Source organism: Coregonus lavaretus (genome assembly GCF_964263955.1).
Source record: "Coregonus lavaretus genome assembly, chromosome: 20".
In the NCBI taxonomy this organism is placed as follows: domain Eukaryota; kingdom Metazoa; phylum Chordata; class Actinopteri; order Salmoniformes; family Salmonidae; genus Coregonus; species Coregonus lavaretus.
Window position 1 is genome coordinate 42,790,783 of NC_140007.1, and position 26,994 is coordinate 42,817,776.

The 26,994-nt window shown below is 41.8% G+C and overlaps 1 protein-coding gene across 3 annotated transcripts; it reads left to right on the top strand.

The window, feature by feature from the left end:
• The first annotated feature begins 859 nt into the window (after positions 1 to 859).
• LOC311148026 (tumor necrosis factor receptor superfamily member 5-like) lies at positions 860 to 26,994 on the top strand. Of its 3 annotated transcripts, none has more exons than XM_084184912.1 (10): positions 860 to 1,115; positions 2,887 to 2,976; positions 19,478 to 19,577; positions 19,880 to 20,008; positions 20,131 to 20,286; positions 20,453 to 20,540; positions 20,669 to 20,865; positions 23,606 to 23,640; positions 23,768 to 23,810; positions 25,482 to 26,994. In XM_084184912.1, the coding sequence occupies exons 2-10, from the start codon at positions 2,947 to 2,949 to the stop codon at positions 25,496 to 25,498; spliced, it is 795 nt and encodes a 264-aa protein (XP_084041038.1). In that variant the 5' UTR covers positions 860 to 1,115; positions 2,887 to 2,946; the 3' UTR covers positions 25,499 to 26,994. The 3 variants fall into 3 exon arrangements, with proteins under 3 accessions (XP_084041038.1, XP_084041036.1, XP_084041037.1); XM_084184910.1 differs by having other exon boundaries at positions 23,934 to 26,443; XM_084184911.1 differs by lacking the exons at positions 860 to 1,115; positions 2,887 to 2,976 and adding exons at positions 17,662 to 17,993; positions 18,110 to 19,069 and having other exon boundaries at positions 23,934 to 26,443.

Consider the following 26,994-nt stretch of genomic DNA (forward strand, 5'->3'; position numbering starts at 1 on the left):
TCCTCATGGAACTTGTGCTTCTGGTGATGGTGTACTGTAGATTCTGTTGATACAAACTGTGCAAAGGACCTTTGGATAACATGGCCTGGACACTGGTTTGGAAAAAAAATGACTTGTGTGACCATGGATTTGTATATTCCCATGTCCCACAAGGGGCAATGGTGCAAAGAGAGAGGCTATTTCCAGTGTGTGACCCCAATTAATGATATACACTTCATGGCTTTTCTTACAGACCTCCATGATTGTATAGTTCCTTTGCTTTTGATGCATATTTTGTACATATTGTATTATAGTGTTTATCGGATTATTCACATAACTGACTTTGCATTGGACTTTTGATCATGTATTGTTTTTGGATTCCATGGGTTTAAAGTCTATTCTATTGAATCCATTTGCTTCTATGGAAGTCATGGGTTGTGCTTGTTTCACCAGCCATCAGTGCTCAGTCTCTCTGATGTATGATGTTTCTGTGTAAGTATGGAGACATCTCCATTGTCCAATCGTGGGATTAATAAGTAGAGGATCTGCAGTAAAATGTTATGTTCAAGTGTTCCAATGACCTTACATTGTAAAAATGTATTAAAGCAAAATGTGAACTGCAAGGGTGTGAGTAGGCCAGGTAAGTTCATTTGTATACTGTACCTCCTAATATTTCAGACCGATTATACTAAATTCAATGGTTTCCAGTCATACTTTATGGAAGAAAATATGCATTTTAAAATCATTTTAACGGGGCCAATATGACATTACACCGGATATGATTGTGAGCATTACACCGGATATGATTGTGACCTCACCCTGCTTGATATGCTTGTCATGAGCAACGGGGTTGATGGGTAGGATTTAGATTCTCCCAGTCTCTGTTCCACACTCCAGTACGGTAGGTTGCTGTAATGCACCATAACGTTGGACGCCAACCGCTGATAAACCCCACTGGAGAAGAATAAGAAGTTGCAAACCAACAGAGGGACAGAATGTACAAATAAGTGTTAAAAAGCATGTGGCATAATACTGATACTTGCCAACTATTAATTTATCGTCACAGCGTAGAGCGTTCTGACGTCTTTATCAAGTCAAAATGGTAGGCCTTTCGTCTGAACAGTATTTCCTCATTGGTAAGTTGGCTGGTATAGCTACATTTAGGTTTTACAAAAGTGTGATATAAATTGGCTAGCTAGTTAGTGTCCTGACAAATGAAATTGTCCAACTATCAGATTTGAGATTTAATTAGCTAACGATGCTAGCGAGCTAGCTAGTAACTAACTGACTTTGCAGCCACCACCACACCCATGGCATGTTGCTGAAGCAATAAGACGTACGCTAGCGATCATGTTGACTCCAAATGCTTTCATCTGTGTTTAATTCATCCTTCCTTGCCGAGCAGTTGCACCACAGAACAATTTATATTTGGTAGCACTATCCCTTAAAATAGTCGGCATGTAACGTTATAGCTAGCTACAACAATCTGGTTTACGTCATTAGCTAGACAATATATGAGAAGAAAAACATGCAATAAGGTTGTGGGGAGCTGAGGAAGTCCTGTGGTACATTCAGAAGTTTCAGTCTGATGACTGAGATAAAACCCCCAATGATGATTACATTAACGTTTTATGACGGACTTAGCTAAATATTCAGAGTTACTTTGTGATTAGTCTAGCGTACTCATCTGATGTTACAGTATTTCTGACCAGAAATGGATTGCGCATCGTGCTACGCAAGTGTAGGGTAGGGAACATGGTCGCTATTTCTGTGTGGGCAGCTCCCCTGTAGGATAGGCTACATGGTCACTATTTCTGTTTGGGCAGCTCCCCTGTAGGGTAGTATACATGGTCGCTATTCCCGTGTGGGCAGCTCCCCTGTAGGGTAGGCTACATGGTCACTATTTCTGTTTGGGCAGCTCCCCTGTAGGATAGGCTACATGGTCGCTATTTTTGTGTGGGCAGCTCCCCTGTAGGATAGGCTACATGGTCACTATTTCTGTGTGGGCAGCTCCCCTGTAGGATAAACTACATGGTCGCTATTTCTGTGTGGGCAGCTCCCCTGTAGGATAGGCTACATGGTCGCTATTCCCGTGTGGGCAGCTCCCCTGTAGGGTAGGCTACATGGTCGCTATTTCTGTGTGGGCAGCTCCCCTGTAGGATAGGAAACATGGTCGCTATTTCTGTGTGGGCAGCTCCCCTGTAGGATAGGCTACATGGTCGCTATTTCTGTGTGGGCAGCTCCCCTGTAGGATAGGAAACATGGTCGCTATTTCTGTGTGGGCAGCTCCCCTGTAGGGTAGGCTACATGGTCACTATTTCTGTGTGGGCAGCTCCCCTGTAGGGTAGGCTACATGGTCACTATTTCTGTGTGGGCAGCTCCCCTGTAGGGTAGGCTACATGGTCGCTATTTCTGTGTGGGCAGCTCCCCTGTAGGATAGGAAACATGGTCGCTATTTCTGTGTGGGCAGCTCCCCTGTAGGATAGGCTACATGGTCGCTATTTCTGTGTGGGCAGCTCCCCTGTAGGATAGGAAACATGGTCGCTATTTCTGTGTGGGCAGCTCCCCTGTAGGGTAGGCTACATGGTCACTATTTCTGTGTGGGCAGCTCCCCTGTAGGGTAGGCTACATGGTCACTATTTCTGTGTGGGCAGCTCCCCTGACTCGAAGTCGACAGATCGATGTCGTCTTTAGTCAGTCTGACAGTCGGCCACCATCCTGTAGATTTCCACTTATTAGGGGAAGGAAGACACAAAGTCATAATTAACGTTTTAATAAGTTCCTGTCAGTTTGTACTATTTAACTCCTATGTCATTGTCAAGGGCATGGTATGAGAATTAAGAAGTTGTCAAGAGAGCACAGAGAGACTGGCACTTAACCTATGCATCTTTTTGTTGTCTGTTTCAGGTTTTCATTTTATGCTTGTATTTGGAAAGGATTGTGGTCCAGCAGAATACAAAACATCTGATGGGCAGTGCTGCCCAATGTGTAATAAAGGTAATGTTCATTTTTTTACATGAGCTTTTTCAATGTTGTACAACAATTACATATTACCAGTAAACAAGAGGCAGGCACATTTCTACAGGTAGCCTACAATATCTCACACACTACAATATTTCAGTAGGCCTCTTGCAGTAAATGGGAGGCATTGGTTTTGTCCGAAGACCCATACTATGTACTCATCGTCGCTTACTATTTAGCACATACTGTTTAGTAAAAAGTATGCAGAGAAAAAAAAAATCCAGAAAAACGCATGTCAAAAATGTTATAAATTGATTTGCATTTTAATGAGGGAAATAAGTATTTGACCCCTCTGCAAAACATGACTTAGTACTTTGTGATTGCCAACAAGGGTTTTGCCACCGAGGTCAGATGTTTATTGTAGTTGGCCACCAGGTTTGCACACATCTCAGGAGGGATTTTGTTCCACTCCTCTTTGCAGATCTTCTCCAAGTCCATTAAGGTTTCGAGGCTGACGTTTGGCAACTCGAACCTTCAGCTCCCTCCACAGATTTTCTATGGGATTAAGGTCTGGAGACTGGCTAGGCCACTCCAGGACCTTAATGTGCTTCTTCTTGAGCCACTCCTTTGTTGCCTTGGCCATGTGTTTTGGGTCATTGTCATGCTGAAAAACCCATCCACGACCCATTTTCAATGCCCTGGCTGAGGGAAGGAGGTTCTCACCCAAGATTTCACGGTACATGGCCCTGTCCATCATCCCTTTGATGCGGTGAAGTTGTCCTGTCCCCTTAGCAGAAAAACACCCCCAAAGCATAATGTTTCCACCTCCATGTTTGATGGTGGGGATGATGTTCTTGGGGTCATAGGCAGCATTCCTCCTCCTCCAAACACGGCGAGTTGAGTTGATGCCAAAGAGCTCGATTTTGGTCTCATCTGACCACAACACTTTCACCCAGTTCTCCTCTGAATCATTCAGATGTTCATTGGCAAACTTCAGACGGCCCTGTATATGTGCTTTCTTGATCAGGGGGACCTTGCGGGTGCTGCAGTATTTTATTCCTTCACGGCGCAGTGTGTTACCAATTGTTTTCTTGGTGACTATGGTCCCAGCTGCCTTGAGATCATTGACAAGATCCTCCCGTGTAGTTCTGTGCTGATTCCTCACCGTTCTCATGATCATTGCAACTCCACGAGGTGAGATCTTGCATGGAGCCCCAGGCCGAAGGAGATTGACAGTTATTTTGTGTTTCTTCCCTTTTCAAATATTCGCACCAACTGTTGTCACCTTCTCACCAAGCTGCTTGGCAATGGTCTTGTAGCCCATTCCAGCCTTGTGTAGGTCTACAATTTTGTCCCTGACATCCTTGGAGAGCTCTTTGGTCTTAGCCATGGTGGAGAGTTTGGAATCTGATTGATTGATTGCTTCTGTGGACAGGTGTCTTTTATACAGGTAACAAGCTGAGATTAGGAGCACTCCCTTTTTAAGAGTGTGCTTCTAATCTCAGCTCGTTACCTGTATAAAAGACACCTGGGAGCCAGAAATCTTTCTGAGAGGGGGTCAAATACTTATTTCCCTAATTTAAAATGCAAATCAATTTAACATTTTTGACATGCGTTTTTCTGGATTTTTTTGTTGTTATTCTGTCTCTCACTGTTCAAATAAACCTACCATTAAAATTATAGACTGATGATTTCTTTGTCAGTGGGCAAACGTACAAAATCAGCAGGGGATCAAATACTTTTTTCCCTCACTGTAAGTGTTTTCACACCAAACTCGCATTTGTCCTTGTTTAGTTTCAGGTTGACTTTCCGTGTCAGGTCCAGCACTTGTCTCACACGCACGCGCGTTGTGTTCTTCTTTTGTGGACCCCCCCCCCCCCCCAGACAATAATGTCGTCCATCATGGTCTCTACTCCTGGAATGTGCTCGAAGATCATGTGAATAGTCTTGTGGTAGACCTCTGGTGCTGAGAGAATCCCATATGGTAGACGAAGAAATCTGTACCTGCCCTCAGGTGTGTTGAATGTGCATAGCCTTGAGCTTGCATCATCTAGCTTCATTTGCCAGAATCCTGATGAGTCAAGCTTACTGAACCACTTTGCTCCAACAAACTGCAACATTCTCTTCTCTGGTTGGCATCTTGAAATGCTTGATAGCTTTGTTGAGATCTCTCGGGTCTAGACATATCCTGAGATCGCTGTTCTTTTTCACCACAATAACCAGTGAGCTTACCCAATCTGTAGGTTCATACATTTTTGTGATGACGTCCATCTTTTCCAATGCATCTGAGTTCCTCCTTGAGCTTTTTCCTCAGTGCAAATGGAACTTTCCTGCACGCATGTACAACTGGAGTAATTTTTGTCATCAGTACATTTACATTTACATTTTAGTCATTTAGCAGACGCTCTTTTCCAGAGCGACTTACAGTTAGTGAATACATATATATTAGGGGTGTAACGATTCGTTTTAACAACGATTCGATTTGTATCACGATTCGTGGTTGTCAATACGATTCAAGGACGATATTGGTTCATTTAGAACGATACGATCCGAAACGATTCAGTGACTTGAAATCGATTCAGTAACCTTTTAGCCAAAAATTCAACCAGTGTGACTGAAATAAATACCTGGTAACCAGTTGCATTTTAATGGCTGGCAATAGTCTTGATATTTTTAACAGTGTTTCATGACTCCATGCAGACCATCTGGTATTATGAAACTTACCAAAAGTCTCACAAGTCCGTCTGTTATGGCCTGTGCGGTTCGGTCAGCACCCAATTCAATCAGTCCAATAAAGTCCGAAGTAAACTCTCCGTTGCTGGACACAGACACAATGTAAACTATTTCCTGCTCAGTTTTTGTGATGTCCTCAGATCCATCAAAAAGCATTCAGTAAAGGAACATCCTCAGAATAGGAAGACATGGGACGTGCGTGTTTAGCTTTATGGAAAGAGAAAAATATTAAACAGAGCTTGCCGCTGTTCTTCATTCAGCTTGTCTCGGCGACTGGACATTTATTCTCGGCTAGCTTTTAGCAATGGCTTGCGCCACATTCGTGTGCTCCTTGCTCTTTTCATGTTTGTCAAATAAAGGATGGTTGAAATTCTTTGAGCCTTTATAAAATGCACCTGTTTTGTCTGCTAGATGTGGATTTGAGCGGCAAATCTTGCACCACATTTCAGTGCGCTCATCGTTAGCTTCAAGCCACTTTTCCGAAAAAAGTATTTTCTTCGGCTCTGGCTCCAGTTGGCGTTTCTTTGTAGGTGGCGAAACGCCAAAGAATCTGCTTAATGTCTGTTGCTTTTTGGACATCCCTGACAGTAGTTGACAAGCAACATGTCATGTGTAAGGTTAGATGAGAAGATCGGTCAAGTACGCAAAGGCGCGTAGTAACACAAGTGGCATTACGCATTCCTGATTTTTGTCGCGCTTGCGTATCTGCGTACCAGTTATGTGCACCCCTGCATATAAAGTCTGACGTGCTTAAATCCAATGGGTTATTTCCTAGTATCGATACAATCGATTTATTACATTTTAAAACGATGTTAGATCGATATATGTTGTCCAAAAGGCCACCTCGCCGAGCACAGATCGATGTAGTTGGATCATATGAATATAAATCGATACATCGATGTAGTAGATGGATCGTTACACCCCTAATATATATATATATATATATATATATATTTTTTATACTGGCCCCCGTGGGAATCGAACCCACAACCCTGGCGTTGCAAACGCCATGCTCTATCAACTGAGCTACATCCCTGCCGGCCATTCCCTCCCCTACCCTGGACGACGCTGGGCCAATTGTGCGCCGCCCATGAGTCTCCCGGTCGCGGCCGGCTGCGACAGAGCCTGGATTCGAACCAGGATCTCTAGTGGCACAGTTAGCACTGCGATGCAGTGCCTTAGACCACTGCGCCACTCGGGTGTTCTTCAGGTAAACATCCGAGACCCTCACACACGTCCTCGTACTCAGCCAGTAGCGACTCTTGGTCATTTTCAGTCTGATGTCACTACATACTCTTTTCACCAAATTGAGCTTTTCACATGCTCTGATTCCTAGAATAGGCTGTACACTCTCTTCCACGATCAGCAGCTGTTCTTTGAACTGTTTTCCTTTGTGCTGTAAAGTTACTATGCAGATTCCTTTAACTGGTACGTTCTCCCCAGTATAACCACTAACCTTCCTTTAACTGGTACGTTCTCCCCAGTATAACCACTAACCTTCCTTTAACTGGTACGTTCTCCCCAGTATAACCACTAACCTTGATTTAACTGGTACGTTCTCCCCAGTATAACCACTAACCATCCTTTTAACTGGTACGTTCTCCCCAGTATAACCACTAACCTTCCTTTAACTGGTACGTTCTCCCCAGTATAACCAGTAACCTTGATTTTCACAGGGTGTATTTTGCTCTTCACTTTCAGTGTTTTGTAGTCATCCAGCGACAACAGGTTTACCTGAGCTCCAGTATCGAGCTTGAATGGTATTATAGTTTCATTCAGTCAATGGCACAATCCATTCAGCTTTTACTGCATTGCATATTTCCACAGAATCAACAAAGAATCCTTCAGTCTCCTCTTTTTCTTTGTAGCCTCAGCTTTGCAGCATTTTGAGAAATTATTATTTTTCCCACAGTTGTTACACGATTTACCATATGCAGGGCAATTTTTTGGGCTTGTGGGTAACTCCATTATCCACACGTAGTGTTTTCATTTCTCTTTTGCTTGTTTTTGTTTTGTAAAGTGTTGTGTTGCTCCTCTCTTTTTATTGTACTGACGTCTCATCCCTGCTCAGCTCTTTAGCTTGTGCTCTGGTGGTTTCAGCTGCTCCACACATTCACTGCTTTATCCAAAGTTAAATCTTGCTTATGCAGCAATCTCTCCTTGAGTCCATTATCAAGTATGCCACAGACTATCCTGTCTTTCACTAGTGAGTCTTTCAGATTTTCAAATTCACACGTTTTGCTCAGTGTGTTCAGCTCAGCCAAGTACTGGTCAAAACTGACTCCCTGTTTCTGATCATGAGAGGGAAAAACTTGTATCTCTCAAACGTGACGTTCTGGCTTGGTACAGTCAATGTCAAGTTTGCGTCATCTAGCTGAAAGCTATTGTAAATGTCCAATGCATCCTCTCCATTTAACATGCAGAAAAATTGAAGCTTTCAATTTGTCGTCATCTCCCCCTGCTCCACTGGCTGCTAGGTAGATATTGAATCTCTGCTTGAAACGTTTCCAATTGTCAGTTAGATTGCCTGTTAACTGCATAAGAGTAGGAGGACTAAGCCTATCCGTGACGGGAAACATGAACCGTTTCAATTTCTCTTACTTCAGTAGGTTGCTCGTCAACTTGCTCGTCAACAGATTCCAGTGCTGCTGTGGCTCGTTGGCATCGCTCTTGCAAGCTAGCATCTTCGACTACTCATTTCACTTGACTTGTGGTAGAATGTTCAATTTTCGTTGTGGAAATTTGCAGAGTTACTCCTTTCTTTTCTCTGTCTCGTCATAGCGACTATCAATCTGACACCATCTTATGTTTGTTCCTTTAACTAATGACAAACCGGGGCGTAGGTTGAACTACTTTTAATAAACTGATACTTCAGCTAGCAATCTCCTTGTGTAGCCATGCAAGGCATACTTCAACTTCCCCCCCTCGCATAGCCTGCTGGGTAACGTAGTCTTCATGTGATTAACACATAACAACACATTGAGGACTTGGTGGACTGTATATTCTGTAGGGTTAGGTTTTACTTAGCACTATGTGTTCTCTCCCAGGTGCTTGTAAGGGCGCAGATAACAGACCGGTATGATTCCAGTTGAGGTTGTTTAATGACGCTGATTCACAGAGCAGTAACGGCACAGTAATAATAATAATAATAATAATATAATATGCCATTTAGCAGACGCTTTTATCCAAAGCGACTTACAGTCATGCGTGCATACATTTTTTTTTTTGTGTATGAGTGGTCCCGGGGATCGAACCCACTACCTTGGCGTTACAAGCGCCGTGCTCTACCAGCTGAGCTACAGAGGACCACAGTACAGTGTATGGCTTGACAATTGTGTTAACCAAGAGTTTGTGTGTGGTTCTGAAAAAGGGGAAATGAAATACAATAGTAAATGGCAGGTATAGGCTTAATACAACCTCCAATTACATAACCTATTGTAGCCATATTATTTATAGGTTATCTGCTGCACAGGGCAATACAACCTAACATGGCTGTGACTTCACTAATGAATGATCAGAGGAGTGCAACTACACAGCACTACTGAGCAGCACCATCATCCTCACACAACTGCATGAACTTGAATGTATAATGCATCCACACGGCTCATTGCTAACAAAATACCCACATAATTTATACAGAATACATCCATATAACCACAGGGCATATACAGTGGGGGAAAAAAAGTATTTAGTCAGCCACCAATTGTGCAAGTTATCCCACTTAAAAAGATGAGAGAGGCCTGTAATTTTCATCTAAGGTACACGTCAACTATGACCGACAAATTGAGAATTTTTTTCTCCATAAAATCACATTGTAGGATTTTTAATGAATTTATTTGCAAATTATGGTGGAAAATAAGTATTTGGTCACCTACAAACAAGCAAGATTTCTGGCTCTCACAGACCTGTAACTTCTTCTTTAAGAGGCTCCTCTGTCCTCCACTCGTTACCTGTATTAATGGCACCTGTTTGAACTTGTTATCAGTATAAAAGACACCTGTCCACAACCTCAAATAGTCACACTCCAAACTCCACTATGGCCAAGACCAAAGAGCTGTCAAAGGACACCAGAAACAAAATTGTAGACCTGCACCAGGCTGGGAAGACTGAATCTGCAATAGGTAAGCAGCTTGGTTTGAAGAAATCAACTGTGGGAGCAATTATTAGGAAATGGAAGACATACAAGACCACTGATAATCTCCCTCGATCTGGGGCTCCACGCAAGATCTCACCCCGTGGGGTCAAAATGATCACAAGAACGGTGAGCAAAAATCCCAGAACCACACGGGGGGACCTAGTGAATGACCTGCAGAGAGCTGGGACCAAAGTAACAAAGCCTACCATCAGTAACACACTATGCCGCCAGGGACTCAAATCCTGCAGTGCCAGACGTGTCCCCCTGCTTAAGCCAGTACATGTCCAGGCCTGTCTGAAGTTTGCTAGAGTGCATTTGGATGATCCAGAAGAGGATTGGGAGAATGTCATATAGTCAGATAAAACCAAAATATAACTTTTTGGTAAAAACTCAACTCGTCGTGTTTGGAGGACAAAGTATGCTGAGTTGCATCCAAAGAACACCATACCTACTGTGAAGCATGGGGGTGGAAACATCATGCTTTGGGGCTGTTTTTATGCAAAGGGACCAGGACGACTGATCCGTGTAAAGGAAAGAATGAATGGGGCCATGTATCGTGAGATTGAGTGAAAACCTCCTTCCATCAGCAAGGGCATTGAAGAGGAAACGTGGCTGGGTCTTTCAGCATGACAATGATCCCAAACAACGAAGGAGTGGAAGCCACGTAAGAAGCATTTCAAGGTCCTGGAGTGGCCTAGCCAGTCTCCAGATCTCAACCCCATAGAAAATATTTGGAGGGAGTTGAAAGTCTGTGTTGCCCAGCGACAGCCCCAAAACTTCACTGCTCTAGAGGAGATCTGCATGGAGGAATGGGCCAAAATACCAGCAACAGTGTGTGAAAACCTTGTGAAGACTTACAGAAAACGTTTGACCTGTGTCATTGCCAACAAAGGGTATATAACAAAGTATTGAGAAACTTTTGTTATTGACCAAATACTTATTTTCCACCATAATTTGCAAATAAATTCATTAAAAATCCTACAATGTGATTTTCTGGATTTTAGGTCTGCAGATTTTGTCTGTCATAGTTGACGTGTACCTATGATGAAGATTACAGGCCTCACTCATCTTTTTAAGTGGGAGAACTTGCACAATTGGTGGCTGACTAAATACTTTTTTCCCCCACTGTATCATTCCAGTGTTAATACGAAATTGTAACTATTTTGCACTATGGCCTTTTGCATTTATTGCCTTACCTCCATTACTTACTACATTTGCACACACTGTATATATATTTTCTGTTGTATCTTTGACTATGTTTTGACTATGAACTTGCACAATTGGTGGCTGACTAAATACTTTTTTTCCCCACTGTATATACAGTGGGGAGAACAAGTATTTGATACACTGCCGATTTTGCAGGTTTTCCTACTTACAAAGCATGTAGAGGTCTGTAATTTTTATCATAGGTACACTTCAACTGTGAGAGACGGAATCTAAAACAAAAATCCAGAAAATCACATTGTATGATTTTTAAGTAATTAATTTGCATTTTATTGCATGACATAAGTATTTGATCACCTACCAACCAGTAAGAATTCCGGCTCTCACAGACCTGTTAGTTTTTCTTTAAGAAGCCCTCCTGTCACCCTCTGTCTGGGGCTCCATGCAAGATCTCACCTCGTGGGGCATCAATGATCATGAGGAAGGTGAGGGATCAGCCCAGAACTACACGGCAGGACCTGGTCAATGACCTGAAGAGAGCTGGGACCACAGTCTCAAAGAAAACCATTAGTAACACACTACGCCGTCATGGATTAAAATCCTGCAGCGCACGCAAGGTCCCCCTGCTCAAGCCAGCGCATGTCCAGGCCCGTCTGAAGTTTGCCAATGACCATCTGGATGATCCAGACGAGGAATGGGAGAAGGTCATGTGGTCTGATGAGACAAAAATAGAGCTTTTTGGTCCAAACTCCACTCGCTGTGTTTGGAGGAAGAAGAAGGATGAGTACAATCCCAAGAACACCATCCCAACCGTGAAGCATGGAGGTGGAAACATCATTCTTTGGGGATGCTTTTCTGCAAAGGGGACAGTACGACTGCACCGTATTGAGGGGAGGATGGATGGGGCCATGTATCGCGAGATCTTGGCCAACAACCTCCTTCCCTCAGTAAGAGCATTGAAGATGGGTCGTGGCTGGGTCTTCCAGCATGACAACGACCCGACACACACAGCCAGGGCAACTAAGGAGTGGCTCCGTAAGAAGCATCTCAAGGTCCTGGAGTGGCCTAGCCAGTCTCCAGACCTGAACCCAATAGAAAATCTTTGGAGGGAGCTGAAAGTCCGTATTGCCCAGCGACAGCCCCGAAACCTGAAGGATCTGGAGAAGGTCTGTATGGAGGAGTGGGCCAAAATCCCTGCTGCAGTGTGTGCAAACCTGGTCAAGACCTACAGGAAACATATGATCTCTGTAATTGCAAACAAAGGTTTCTGTACCAAATATTAAGTTCTGCTTTTCTGATGTATCAAATACTTATGTCATGCAATAAAATGCAAATGAATTACTTAAAAATCATACAATGTGATTTTCTGGATTTTTGTTTTAGATTCTCTCACAGTTGAAGTGTACCTATGATAAAAAATTACAGACCTCTACATGCTTTGTAAGTAGGAAAACCTGCAAAATCGGCAGTGTATCAAAATCTTGTTCTCCCCACTGTATATATATATACTGCCTTAATTTTGCTGGACCCCAGGAAGAGTAGCTGCTGCCTTGGCAGGAACCAATAATAAATACAAATACATATTACACCGGTTTTAAGGTCTCTCACTGGCTACCTGTGAGTTTTAGAATTCATTTTAAGATTATTCTATTGGTTTTTAAATCAATTCACGATTGTGCACCCCAACACATGTCAGACATGCTTTTAAGTTACAGTGGGGAAAGAAAATATTTAGTCAGCCACCAATTGTGCAAGTTCTCCCACTTAAAAAGATGAGAGAGGCCTGTAATTTTCATCATAGGTACACGTCAACTATGACAGACAAAATGAGGGAAAAAAATCCAGAAAATCACATTGTAGGATTTTTAATGAATTTATTAGCAAATTAGGCATGAAGAGTCAGCCTGTAGTTATTATGCCCCCAGCCTCTGGAATAGCCTGCCAGAGAACCTGAGGGGGGCCGAAACTGTAGACATATTTAAAAAGAGATCTTAAAACGTACGTTTTTAGCTTTGCTTTTTCTTAGGGTGCTTTTTAGACGTTCAGTTTTTATTGTTATTATTTTAGGTTTTTTATCCTCTTATGTTTGTTGTTTTCTGTGATTTTCAGTTTTTTTGTTTTAGATTCCGTCTCTCACAGTTGAAGTGTACCTATGATAAAAATTACAGACCTCTACATGCTTTGTAAGTAGGAAAACCTGCAAAATCGGCAGTGTATCAAATACTTGTTCTCCCCACTGTATATATTTTTTCTTTAGCCGCCATTGGCGTCTAAAGACATTAGCACATGGAACTTAGAGATAGCCTATAGGCCAATTCAGCAGTAGGCCTATAACTTCCATCGTCAACTAAGTAAAATACATAGGCCTAAGGCCAACAAATAAAAACAGTAGACAATATCCTGAAGAAAATGCAGATTCTTTCAATCGCATTAATCTCTACTCCGCCTGTCTGCCTCCCTTTCTATTGGTCTTGACTTGAGCTGTCACTAGTGAAGTGCAACATTATATCAACTCAGGAGGTTGGTGTGTTCAGCCACAGGTGCTCCCTCAACGTTATCAGCACAGAGAAACCACACATGCTCACATGGAGCACTCCAAACAAAAGACAATAAAAAATGGACAAAACTCCTAAATGATGGTTATGAAATGAACCAAAACTTGTTTCTCACAAGTGTAGCAGGTTGTAAACTCTGCAAACAACGTTTCCACTCTGAGAATGAGAACGGTAAATTATTGTAATGCATGCATTAACAGTAATTAATGTAACCAAATGACAGGGATTAACAGTACATTTACTAGGCCTACTGGTTGCATATGTAATGGGGAATCGATACAAATAAATAATCAAAGGGCAAACAATTCACACAATAAAACAATGAATGTTCAAGAATTGTCAGGAGACAGCAGAGCACATTCTGGAGCGCTGAGTGCATTCATTCTGGAGAGAGACGCCCATATCTTCACCACACACCCTCCCCTTCTTCTTGTCTAAACACTTTAAATTATACTCAAGACACATTATCTTCACACATTTTAGATGCTTTTCACTGACAGCCGAAACTCAATAATCAGCTAGGCCTATTGCCACTCTCGCTGCCCAACTTGCTGTCTTCCCAAATAGGCATAGGCCTGTGCACTTGTGATTTAAAACAACCCACAGCATAAAACAAAAAAAAAGCTGTGGTTAAGTCAAGCTCTCTGGTAAAGTATTTTGAATGATTTTATTTAGAAAGGAGTAACTATACAATTTTGGCAAAACATCAATTTACTTTAGGGGAAGCCAGCATCCGAACAGTGCACCCGCCAACTTTCTTTTCTAATTCGCAAGTGGCTGAAACCAGAGATCTGTATATAATGATGAGATGCCTATGTCGTTGTCCCAAAGGCGAGAATGCAGGTGACAAGCTTAGGTCTGCATATTATGCCCATATAAACGCATTGGGCTTATTCAGGACAGATTTGGGCGAGAGTGAGCCCTCTTGCTTCGCCTTTTCCTGAAACTAGTGAGCGAAACAGCGGCTGTCTGTTTTACTAGATGAAGCCCATGTATCTGATGCTGTCTGGACAGAAAAAGTTTGACATGCCATACTCCTTTTGTCCAGACAGCATCAGATACATGGTCTACACTTACAGAGACAGAGGGGCGCTGTTTCACTTGCTCGGATGCTTTATCTGAGATTGATGCGTCTTTCTGTCTGTGTGCGTCTTGGTCAAATAAATTATCAATATTTCAATATTTTATTTGGATAAACTGGATAATATGGAGTTGGTTCCCCCTTTGCTGCTATAACAGCCTCCACTCTTCTGGGAAGGCTTTCCACTAGATGTGGTCCTCTGTAGCTCAGCTGGTAGAGCACGGCGCTTGTAACGCCAAGGTAGTGGGTTTGATCCCCGGGACCACCCATACACAAAAAATGTATGCACGCATGACTGTAAGTCGCTTTGGATAAAAGCGTCTGCTAAATGGCATATTATATTATTATAGATGTTGGAACATTGCTGTGGGGGACTTGATTCCATTCAGCCACAAGAGCATTAGTGAGGTCAGGCACTGATGTTGGGCCATTAGGCCTGGCTCGTAGTCGGCGTTCCAATTCATCCCAAAGGTGTTCGATGGGGTTGAGGTCAGGGCTCTGTGCAGGCCAGTCAAGTTCTTTCACACCAATCTCGACGGGGGCATTGTCATGCTGAAACAAGAAAGGGCATTCCCCAAACTGTCGCCACAAAGTTGGAAGCACAGAATCGTCTAGAATGTCATTGTATGCTGTAGCGTTAAGATTTCCCTTCACTGGAACTAAGGCACCTAGTCCGAACCCATTTCATGAAACTCCAGACGAACAGTTCTTGTGCTGACGTTGCTTTCAGAGGCAGTTTGGAACTCGGTAATGAGTGTTGCAACCGAGGAAAGACGATTTTTACGTGCTATGCGCTTCAGCACTCGCCGGTCCAGTTCTGTGAGCTTGTGTGGCCTACCACTTTGTGGCTGAGCCGTTGTTGCTCCTAGACGTTTCCACTTCACAATAACAGCACTTACAGTTGACCGGGGCAGCTCTAGCAGGGCAGAAATTTGACGAACTGACTTGTGGAAAGGTTTCATCCTATGATGGTGCCACGTTGAAAGTCACTGACCTCTTCAGTAAGGCCATTCCAACGGCCAATGTTTGTCTATGGAGATTGCATGACTGTGTGCTTGATTTTATACACCTGTCAGCAACGGGTGTGGCTGAAATAGACTAATCCACTAATTTGAAGGGGTGTCCACATACTTTTGTATTCATCGTGTACTTTGTTCAGTTAGTTAAAGACGTCATTGAAACACTACAACTGGACTTTGGTTTCTCTGCCTTGCTATCCGCAAACTCTCCCAACCAAGTACATGTGGTGTTTTTTTTTTTTTTTTTTTTTTTTTTTTTTTTTTAATTTTTAAAAAAAAAAATTCTTGGGGGGAAGGATCAGCTTAATATTGCAGATAGATTGTATCTTCTATCAATGTAATTGTCTGCATCACTTCCAATCCCCCATATTTTATTTTTATTTTTTATATATATATATATATTCCCCTTTATTACTTTTCAACCCCACCATCCTTTCCCTACTTGGAGTAAATTAGTGAACAACAACGCCCAGGCCTCTACTTCCGGTCCATACTCACTATCTACACCTTATGGACAGAGTTAATTTTACAATAATTCTATATCTATATATATATATATATATATATATATATATATATATATATATATATATATATATATATATATATATATATATATATATATATATATATATATATATATATATATATATATATATATATACATACATACACACACATATACATATATATATATATATATATATATATATATATATATATACATATACACATCTATTTATTTTTTTTCTCCTGAACTTCTTCTACTCTCAACCTCTCCGATCATCTTCATGATGTCCATCCGGTTTGCCTCTAAATGCCATATCTTTCTAACTGTGCTCCTTCCCAAAAGCTCCCAACATACAACCTATATACTTATTATGGACACAGTATGCTTACATTATTAGCTATCTTTGTTATTATTTGTTGTTATTTGTTATTAGTCCCATCCTTCAACTCTATTCAATACCTCCCATCTATCTCTTAACACCATCCATATAGGATTTCTATTTGCCATATATATTTCAACCATACTGTGATGTTTTACAAAAGTTCTGAACCTTTCTATTCTCATTGCTTCTACAGATTGTGAATTAAAAATAAACATTTTTGCTAAAAGTATTATTATATTATTGATTGATTGACTATGACTTTTCAGATCACCCAGTAATGCTATCTGCAAGGTTAGTTCCAGGTAAATATTGCAATCCTTTAGCCATTCCTGGACCTGTGTCCAAAAACAAGCTACAAATGGACAGAACCAAAACAAATGATCTAATGATTCTATCTCTTCACAGCAAAATCTGCAGAGCTGGGAAGATTGTATCCCCCATATAAATAACATTCTATTGGTAGCAAGAATTTTATATAATAATTTAAATTGAAAGATTCTAATTTTTGAATCCGGTGTCGTTTTGCGTGTCAGTTCATAAACACTATGCCATGGGATCGGTACGTCAAAGATCTCTTCCCAACTATTTTGCAATCTATATGGGACTGCTGTCAATCAAAGTACATGTGGTGTTACACACATCCTGAATCTTGTGATGGCAGACAATAGGAGTAGTTATAGCAATAGGAGTAGTTATAGCAATAGGAGTAGTTATAACAATAGGAGTAGTTATAGCAATAGGAGTAGTTATAGCAATAGGAGTAGTTATAGCAATAGGAGTAGTTATAGCAATAGGAGTAGTTATAGCAATAGGAGTCGTTATAGCAATAGGAGTAGTTATAGCAAGTGTGTTGCTGTTCTCTACTAAATAACCTGGCAGTGTTAATTCCAGAGTCCTACACAATAATTAATGTGTGGAGGGAAAAAGCCTGGACACTCGCCACAGACGGCTCTCTCCTATAGGAGAAAAACACTGGTGTGCTGTGAAGAGGGCCACAGACACTGACAAGCTGCAAGAACAGGATGAAGACACCGAACAGGAAGTGTAAGCTGAGATGCCTGGGGAAGCCCATGCCTGGGGAGTTGGCTCAGGATGAGACTGACAGAGATGCAGAGAGGGTCTACAAGACTAAGGTGCACTTTGTCATCATAGATACAGACACTGAGAGCATCCATCAGCGCTTTCTGACACAAGGCACATTGTACACAGACTTTGCTTATCTGGATCCCAGCAGGTTCTCAGAGATAAAATATAATGGATTGCCCCAGACATCACTTGCTAAACTAAGCAAACTCTTGCTTAAGTTTGCCAGCCGAGCAGCTGTCAGCACTTTGCATTGTGAGTTGACCAGTCAGTGGGAGAGCGTGAAAACATCAGCAGTGGAGAAGGACACAACCAGGAATGTGAGTGAGATACCAGCGGATGGACATGATGAAGAACAAGTGGAGAGGATGAATAAAAGTTGTTCAACATGTAAGAACTGTTCTGTATGTTGTTATCAACTTCTATGGTGGTATATCTTGTTGACAGAGGCTTACCATGTTATAGGCCTGGGGTACAAGTTCCTACTCACCCTGTCTGTCATCCAGGTAACCTGTGAGAGGAGCTTCTCTACTCTCAAATTCATAAAACATCGACTCAGGAGCACCCTGATCCTACGATCACTTGGAGGCATTATGCTGATGACAACTGAAAAGGAAATCCTTATGGTCCTGGATACAGATGATGTCATTGACAGGGTGGCAGAGAAGAACTGCTGTGATGCCAGCTGACAAAAGGGTAGGGAGGGCAGAGTGACAGCAGAGGAGAACAAGAAGAAACAGAGACAGACAGACAGACAGACAGACAGACAGACAGACAGACAGACAGACAGACAGACAGACAGACAGACAGAGAGACAGCAGAGGAGAATCACAGACAGACAGAGTGACATTAGAGGAGAACAAGGAGAATCACAGACAGAGAGACAGTGACAGCAGAGATGCATAGACAGACAGCACGACAGGGAGAAAACAGACTCAGAGGCCCAGTTATAGTGGTGAGTTGTATCGCCAGACTCCAGTGTGTTTTAACATGTATTTGTTTTAAATATGAGCTGGTTAAAAAGAGCTGGTTAAAAAGGGAAGAAGACCGTGTTCCTTCAGTCACTGGTACACGCAGCAGGTTAGGAGAGGTAGGTTAGGAAAGGGGTTAGGGTTAGTGAAAATGCTCTCCTTACCTGCTACAAAAACTTCCAGTCTTAGCTGTATCAAGTGTCAAAGATGGCAGCATTCTCTAATAACTACTTGCCTAATTCTGTTTCATACTTCTTCTTCAAAGTTGATAACTAGCTTATTAGTTATTTTTTCAGTGATTCAATTCAGTAAGATATCATAATTTACAAATTGAAAGGATTATATTGACATGTATTAAAATACATTAATTCTACAGGTCAGTTCATCTCGATACTTCAAAACTCCTAAGAACTTCATAAATCCAGTGTGTGGGTCTTCCAGTGAGTTGGTGATGATTGAGGAACCATGGAACCGTTTCAAAGCTTTATATGGACTGTAAGTGAAACATTTCTGATTATCACATGTTGTGGCTTGGCATGTTTTAAAACCAATTCTCTATTTAAATATTTCCTCTATAAAATATAAATCAGTTATTATTAGCCTACTAGTTATGTCCATTTTACTGAAACCTTCGTAGAAAAAATGTGGGGGAGAGAAGTACATTTTCAACGCTGACCTAGGTTATCTTTGGTGTCACACCTTTAAAGACAAAATAAGCACACCAGGGGGTGCCACCACACTCACAAAAGCCTGTTTAAAATGGTCCCACATAATTACAATAATTATATTTGAAATGGGAATATTTAGGTTAGAATTCTGTTATCTACTTCTGTAGGTTTTATGAATAAACACCATCAGCTTAGATTTTTGCGATTTTATTTCTAAAATGTTCTCTACTTCCAGGTACATATTATATTGGTGCTTGGAATCATTGGATCCTGTATCTCATGTGGTAGAGCCAAGTACAGAATAGGGGATGAATGTTGTCCCATGTGTTGGCCAGGTAAGGACCGTCTCTTTACATCATATGAATCACCAGACATTAATACATAATCAACACCAACATATAACTTCTATACTTCTAAACATTGAACCCTGTTTCACATATGATCGCCCCATCTATAAATTAGGCGATAGAGATTGCATAATGTGTTGGCCTGGTAAGGACATTGCGTATTTTTATGAGGGGTTAATTATAATAATGACAATACAAAAAATGTAAAATGTAACAATAATAATAAACAATAATAATTATGATAATAATAATAACAAAACGTAATTATTTTCTGGTTTTCTTTTCAACAGGATATCGTGTAAATAGTCATTGTACTAAATCTACACGTACACCTTCCTGTGTGCCCTGTATTGACTCCACATTCCTTGATGAGCCCAGTGGGAAAACAACATGCAACAACTGTACCACATGTGATCCAGGTGAGAATTCTGTGTTCTGGGTGTAAACACTGAGCTACTTTACTATATCAGCTGTTGTTTTAATGAAATACAACAGGCTTTACATTTAGCTTCAGATAACAGGTGACATGTTTTCTCCATAGGTTTGGGTTTGAAGGTAAAGCAGCCATGTAGACCTTCATCAGACACTGTCTGTGGGACACTGGAGGGGTTCTACTGTCTAGACCCAACTAAGGATGGTTGTAGAGCAGCCCAGAGACACAGCAGCTGTAAACCTGGTCAATACATCAGCCACACAGGTTGGTCTTCTGTCTCACTCATTATACTAATTGTGTTGTCATAATTCAATTGAGTCAAGTTGTTAACTTCAGTGTGAATAATCACTAACAGTTAATGGAATTAAAGAAGTTGGGGGAAAAACCGAATGCAAATTTTTCATTAACGTTTCAACATGTATTTGTGCAGGAACAACATCTGCAGATACTGTGTGTGCTGACTGCACTGGTGATACTTATTCAGATGGATCATTTACATCCTGCCAGCCATACACACAGTAAGTAAATGGTTATTTCCCTCAAAATATAAACTAAATACTACAATAATATGCTCACATAGGAATGTAAAACTGAAAGTTTGGTGACCAAATTGTCAGTTACCAGTGGTCTGTTTCTCTTATTATAGATGTGATACCTTGAAGCTTCAGCAAATTAAACCTGGAACTCATTCATCCAACTCTGAATGTGGACCACAGACCTCCCTTCCCATAGCTGCAATAATATATCCTGTTGTGGTGGTGGTGGTGGTGGTACTAGCTGTGATAGCAGCAGTGACGGCTATTATGAAAACTAGAAGGAAAAAAAGAAAATATCATGTATATGGTGAGATTATTTGGGGGAATTGTAGTTTCATTTATTGTTTTAATTGCCCAGATGAACAAGTGAGAAATATCCAGCACTAAATCAAATGTTATTTGTCATATGCGCCGAATACACCGAGTGTAGACTTGCTTGCTTACGAGCCCTTCCAAACGATGCAGTTTGGTAACACACAAGAATAAAATCCAGAAGAATAGAGCTATATACAGGGAGTATCAGTAAAGTTCCCGTGTGGCTCAGTTGGTAGAGCATGGCAATGTCAGGATTGTGGGTTTGAGCGCCTGCTAAAATGTGTGTATATATATATATATATATATATATATATTTTTTTTTTTTTTTTTAATGAATTTGTGTGAAGGAGAAGCGGGGGGGGGGGGGGCATGGTCAAGTTGCAGCGGAGGGTGCAGAGCTGGTGGCCGGGTTAGTGGTAGCCAGGTGGAAAGCATGGCTAGCCGTAGAAAAATGCTTGTTGAAATTCTCGATTATTGTAGATTTATCGGTGGTGATAGTGTTTATAGCCTCAGTGCAGTGGGCAGCTGGGAGGAGGTGCTCTTATTTTCCATGGACTTTACAGTGTCCCAAAACTTTTTGGAGTTAGTGCTACAGGATGCAAATTTCTGTTTGAAAAAGCTAGCCTTTGCTTTCCTAACTGCTTGTAAATATTGGTTCCTAACTTCCCTGAAAAGTTGCATATCGCGGGGGCTATTTGATGCTAATGCAGTACGCCGCAATACGTTTTTGTGCTGGTCAAGGGCAGTCAAGTCTGAGGAGAACCAGGGGCTATATCTGTTCTTAGTTCTGTATTTTTTTGAATGGGGCATATTTATTTAAGATTGAGAGGAAATTACTTTTAAAGAACAACCAGGCATCCTCTACTGACAGAATGAGATCGATATCCATCCAGGATACCTGGGCCAGGTACCTGGGGGGGGGGGGGATCTGTAGCAAGGCGGCAACAGTGAGAGACTTAATTCTGGAAAGGTGGATTATAAGAAGTAGAAGCTCAAACTGTTTGGGCACTGACCTGGATAGTATGATAGAGCTCTGCAGGCTATCTCTACAGTAGATTGCAACTCCACCCCCTTTGGCAGTTCTATCTAGACGGAAAATGTTGTAGTTGGGAATGGAAATTTCAGAATTTTTGGTGGCCTTCCTAAGCCAGGATTCAGACACTGCTAGAACATCAGGGTTGGCGGAGTGTGCTAACGCAGTGAATAACTCAAACTTAGGAAGGAGGCTTTTACGGTTACAAAAAACCAAGGCTTTTACGGTTACAGAAGTCAACAAATGATAACTCCTGGGGAGTAGGAGTGATACTGGGGGCTGCAGGGCCTGGGTTAGCCTCTACATCACCAGAGGAACAGAGGAGGACTAGAATAAGGATACGGCTAAAGGCTTTAAGAACTGGTCTTCTAGTGCGTTGGGTACAGAGAATAAAGGGGGCAGATTTCCGGGCGTTGTAGAAAACATTCAGGGCATTATGTACAGACAAGGATATGATATGAGTACAGTGGCGGTAAACCTAAGCGTTGGGTAACAATGAAAGAGAGCATCACTGGAGGCACCGATTGAGCCGGTCTCCGCGTGTAAGGTGGGTGGAACAAAGGAACTATTTGAGGCAGTTTGAGAGGGACTTGGGGTTCTACAGTGAAATTGTATAATAAGAACTAACTGGAACAGCAATAGGCAAGGCATATTGACATGGGAGAGAGGCATAAAGCAATCACAGGTGTTATTAGAGAGAGCTAAGACAACAACTGGTAATGGCGATAAAGTTTGGGCTGAGGCTAAACAGAAACAGGACAGGGTACCGTGTAAAGGAACAGTTCAGCAGGCATCAGCTGTGCAGCTGAGTGATCATAAGGTCCAGTGAACAGCAATATGTGAGTCCGAGAGCAGTTCGAATTGGTGCTACAGCACAGCGAGCAGGAAGCACGGTTGTTGTTTGCGTGTGCTAGCGGGCCGGGGCTAGCAGATGGATCTTCGTGGTCGTCGCAACGGGAAGCCTGTTGAAACCACAGACGATTACGTCGGCAGACCAGTCGTGATGGATCGGCGGGGCTCCGTGTCGACTCTAGGAGGTCCCGTCCGGTTGACAGAGAGGTAGATAGCCGGGAGATGTGCCTGACTCAAGGCTAGCTCAAGGCTGATTAGCCAACAACAACGTTCATTTGGTTGCAGCTAGCTAGTTGCGATTATCCAGTGTTAAAGGTCCAGTGATTCCGGCAGAAAATCCGATAGGTTCTGGGTCGATAACGCGCTGTGCAGACTGGCCGATAATAGTCCAGGCTAGAGCTGGCTGGTAGGTATTGTAGGCCATGGACAATGGTGAAAAACTGCTAACGGTGGCTAATAGCAAGTAGCTAGATAGCTGGCTGGCTAGTTTCAACTGGAGATTCTAGATAAAGGTGAGTAAATAATATAATCCGTTCCACATTGAGTGAGGCGGGTTGCAGGAAAGTATATTTAGTAGAAGGATGAAAAGTGTGATAGGGAAATATATACGTAAAATACAAAAAAATACAAAAAACAGGCTATTTACATGGACACACAAGAGAACACGACCGTACTGCTACGCCATCTTGGCATATGACTGACTGAAATAAATTAAAATAAATATTAGAGCACACAAGATTAATGAAATACACAAGAATGTTTTGAAAATCATGACAATGCCATACAGTGTATGTTATCGATTTCTAAATTAGTTTTTGTCTCAATGTTAATTCTTGTACCTTTCCAGAGAGGACCATTCCAGAGACACAAAGCCCTACAGAGGTATGTCAATGAGTAACACCCACAGTATTTTCTATCATACTCAATGTGGTAAGGAGATGGCTGACAGGAATTTATATTACCCCAATGGTTTTTTATGTTTTATTGAGTTTAGGTTTCTTTTTACTAGGTATCAGACACAGAGGGAACATCAATGCTGTTTGTGGGAACTGGTAAGGAATCATAACTTATCGGAATCATATGCTTGAGTTCATGAATTTCAGCCAGATTTGAACCAATTTATTACTTTACATATTTTTGTAAACTTGACTACTTATGAATATTATGCTTACCAGATTCAACCCTCCAGGACATTCATCAGAACAATCCAGTCTAATGTGTGGTTCATTGGCTTGAAAACTAGACTAGGCAGTAGGGCCCAATTTATGTCCACTACATGGGAAATGTGATCTAGACTCTAGACGTGATCTAGACATTTGGAGGCTGGCACATTTGTTAATTCTTAAATGGAAGAAGTTTAGAACAACCGCCCGGCCAAACTGAGCAATCTGGGGAGAAGGGCCTTGGTCAGGGAAGTGACCAAGAACCCGATGGTCACTCTGAAAGAGCTCCAGAGTTCCTCTGTGGAGATGGGAGAACCTTCCAGAAGGACAATCATCTCTGCAGCACTCCACCAATCAGGCCTTTATAGTAGATTGGCCAGACGGAAGCCAATAACTCAGTAAAAGGCACATGACCGCCTGCTTGGTGTTTGCCAAAAGGCACCTAAGGACTCTCAGACCATGAGAAACAGGATTCTCTGGTCTGATGAAACCAAGATTGAACTCTTTGGCCTGAATGCCAAGTGTCATGTCTGGAGGAAACCTGGCACCATCCAGATATGTTTTTCAGGGGCAGGGACTGGGAGACTAGTCAGGATCAGGATCAGGATCTCGACGGGTCTGACCTAGAGTATGTGGACAACTACAAATATCTAGGTGTCTGGTTAGACTGTAAACTCTCCTTCCAGACTCACATTAAGAATCTCCAATCCAAAGTTAAATCTAGAATTGGTTTCCTATTTCGCAACAAAGCCTCCTTCACTCATGCTGCCAAACATGCCCTCGTAAAACTGACTATCCTACCGATCCTTGACTTCGGCGATGTCATTTACAAAATAGCCTCCAACACTCTACTCAGCAAATTGGATGTAGTCTATCACAGTGCCATCCGTTTTGTCTCCAAAGCCCCATATAATACCCACCACTGTGACCTGTACGCTCTTGTTGGCTGGTCCTCACTACATATTCGTCGCCAAACCCACTGGCTCCAGGCCATCTATAAATCACTGCTAGGCTAATCCCCGCCTTATCTTAGCTCATTGGTCACCATAGCAACACCCACCCGTAGTCTGCGCTCCAGCAGGTATATCTCACTGGTCATCCCCAAAGCCAACACCTCCTTTGGCCGCAATTCCTTCCAGTTCTCTGCTGCCAATGACTGGAACAAATTGCAAAAATCTCTGAAGCTGGAGACACTTATCTCCCTCACTAACTTTAAGCATCAGTTGTCAGAGCACCTTACCGATCACTGCACCTGTACACAGCCCATCTGAAATTAGACCGCCCAACTACCTCATCCCTATATTGTTATTTATTTTGCTCATTTGTACCCCAGTATCTCTATTTGCACATCATCTCTTGCACATCTATCATTCCAGTGTTAATACTAATTGTAATTATTTTGCACTATAGCCTATTTTATTGCCTTACCTCCATAATTTGCTACATTTGCACACACTGTATATATGTATTTCTGTTGTATTTTTGACTTTGTTTTGTTTTACCCCATATGTAACTGTGTGTTGTTGTTTTTATCGCACTGCTTTGCTTTATCTTGGCCAGGTCGCAGTTGTAAATGAGAACTTGTTCTCAACTGGTTTACCTGGTTAAATAAAGGTGAAATAAAAAAAAATAAACAAATCAAGGTACAGAGAGATCCTTGATGAAAACCTGCTCCAAAGCGCTCAGGACCTCCGACTGGGGGCGAAGGTTCACCTTCCAACAGGACAACAACCCTAATCACACAGCCAAGACAACACAGGATTGGCTTTGGGACAAGTCTCTGAATGTCCTTGAGTGGCCCAGCCAGAGCCCAGACTTGAACCTGATCGAACATCTCTGGAGAGACCTAAAAATAGCTGTGCAGTGATGCTCCCCATCCAACCTGACAGAGCTTTGAGAGGATCTGCAGAGAAGGGGAGAAAATGGGAGAAAATCCCCAAATACAGGTGTTACGGATACAGGAATCCTGTGTCTTTTTGTGTTTTTCCTCTCCTTCTGCCCTAATCACAGGTGTCCTGTATGTTCCTGATTGGTGGTCGTTGAGGTGTCAGCTGATTGCTAAGGTGGACCAATCAGTGAACATTCCTCTGCATTGCACCACCTGTTGCTGGTTTTTCAATCACACATCCCATTGTTTAAAAGCCGGTCAGTTGTGTTTGTTGTTAGAGAGACTATTTCCGTATGTGAGTATGGATACTGTGGTATCCTGTGTTTATGTGTACTCACTCATTTGCTGATTACTCTGTTTGGTAACTTTGTGTTTCTGGGAAAAGGGGAGTTTAAGCAAGTTGCCCTTGGGCGTACATTACCCGTAGGAAGAAATCTGTCTAAAAACACTAGTTAGACCTGAGCGGACCACCCACTGTACTTTTGTATGATTAGCAGTAGCTTAGCGGTTCTTGAGGCAGGCAAGATCAGTTTAGGTTTTTTTTACACTATTGTTTCATTTCTTGGGTCCTGCTCAGCCCTTTTTCCCAAACCTTTACCATGTGTTTAAAAATTAACATTTTATGTTTGACGGTAGTTTATGGTTGTCGTGTAGTTTTTGTTCTCACTGTTCCATGTCATCATCCTAATTTGCATGAATTATGTTACGGGTCTCATGTCCATCCACCCTAGACGTTTAAAGCCACTGGGTTCGTAACAACAGGTGTTCCAAGCTTGTAGCGTCATACCCAAGAAGACTCGAGGCTGTAATAGCTGCCAAAGGTACTTCAACAAAGTACTGAGTAAAGGGTCTGAATACTTATATAAATGTAATATATTTCCGTTTTCTTTATTTTTAATAAATGTGCTAAAATGTCTAAACATGTTTTTGCTTTGTCATTAGTGGGTACTGTGTGTAGATTGAGTACATTGAAGAAGACATTTTTTTTTAATATGGCTGTAACGTCACAAAGTGGAAAAAGTAAAGGGGTCTGAATACTTTCCGAATGCACTGTAAGGATACGCAATAAAATGAATAGAATTAGGCCAGCTAACTTTAACTTTCGTAATGTTCTTATGTTCACGTGTCCCAATGACGTTAGCTACATTGTAAAAATGCAATTGAATAAAGCAAATTGATTGAAGC

Bases quoted from the DNA above. Each gene is read 5' to 3' on its own strand.
- LOC311148026 (XM_084184910.1), top strand. From the start codon at position 2,947: ATGGGCAGTGCTGCCCAATGTGTAATAAAG. The intron at 20,541-20,668 runs GTAAGTAAATGG...CTCTTATTATAG, and splicing joins TCCTGCCAGCCATACACACA to ATGTGATACCTTGAAGCTTC. The intron at 23,811-23,933 runs GTAAGGAATCAT...TATGCTTACCAG, and splicing joins AATGCTGTTTGTGGGAACTG to ATTCAACCCTCCAGGACATT.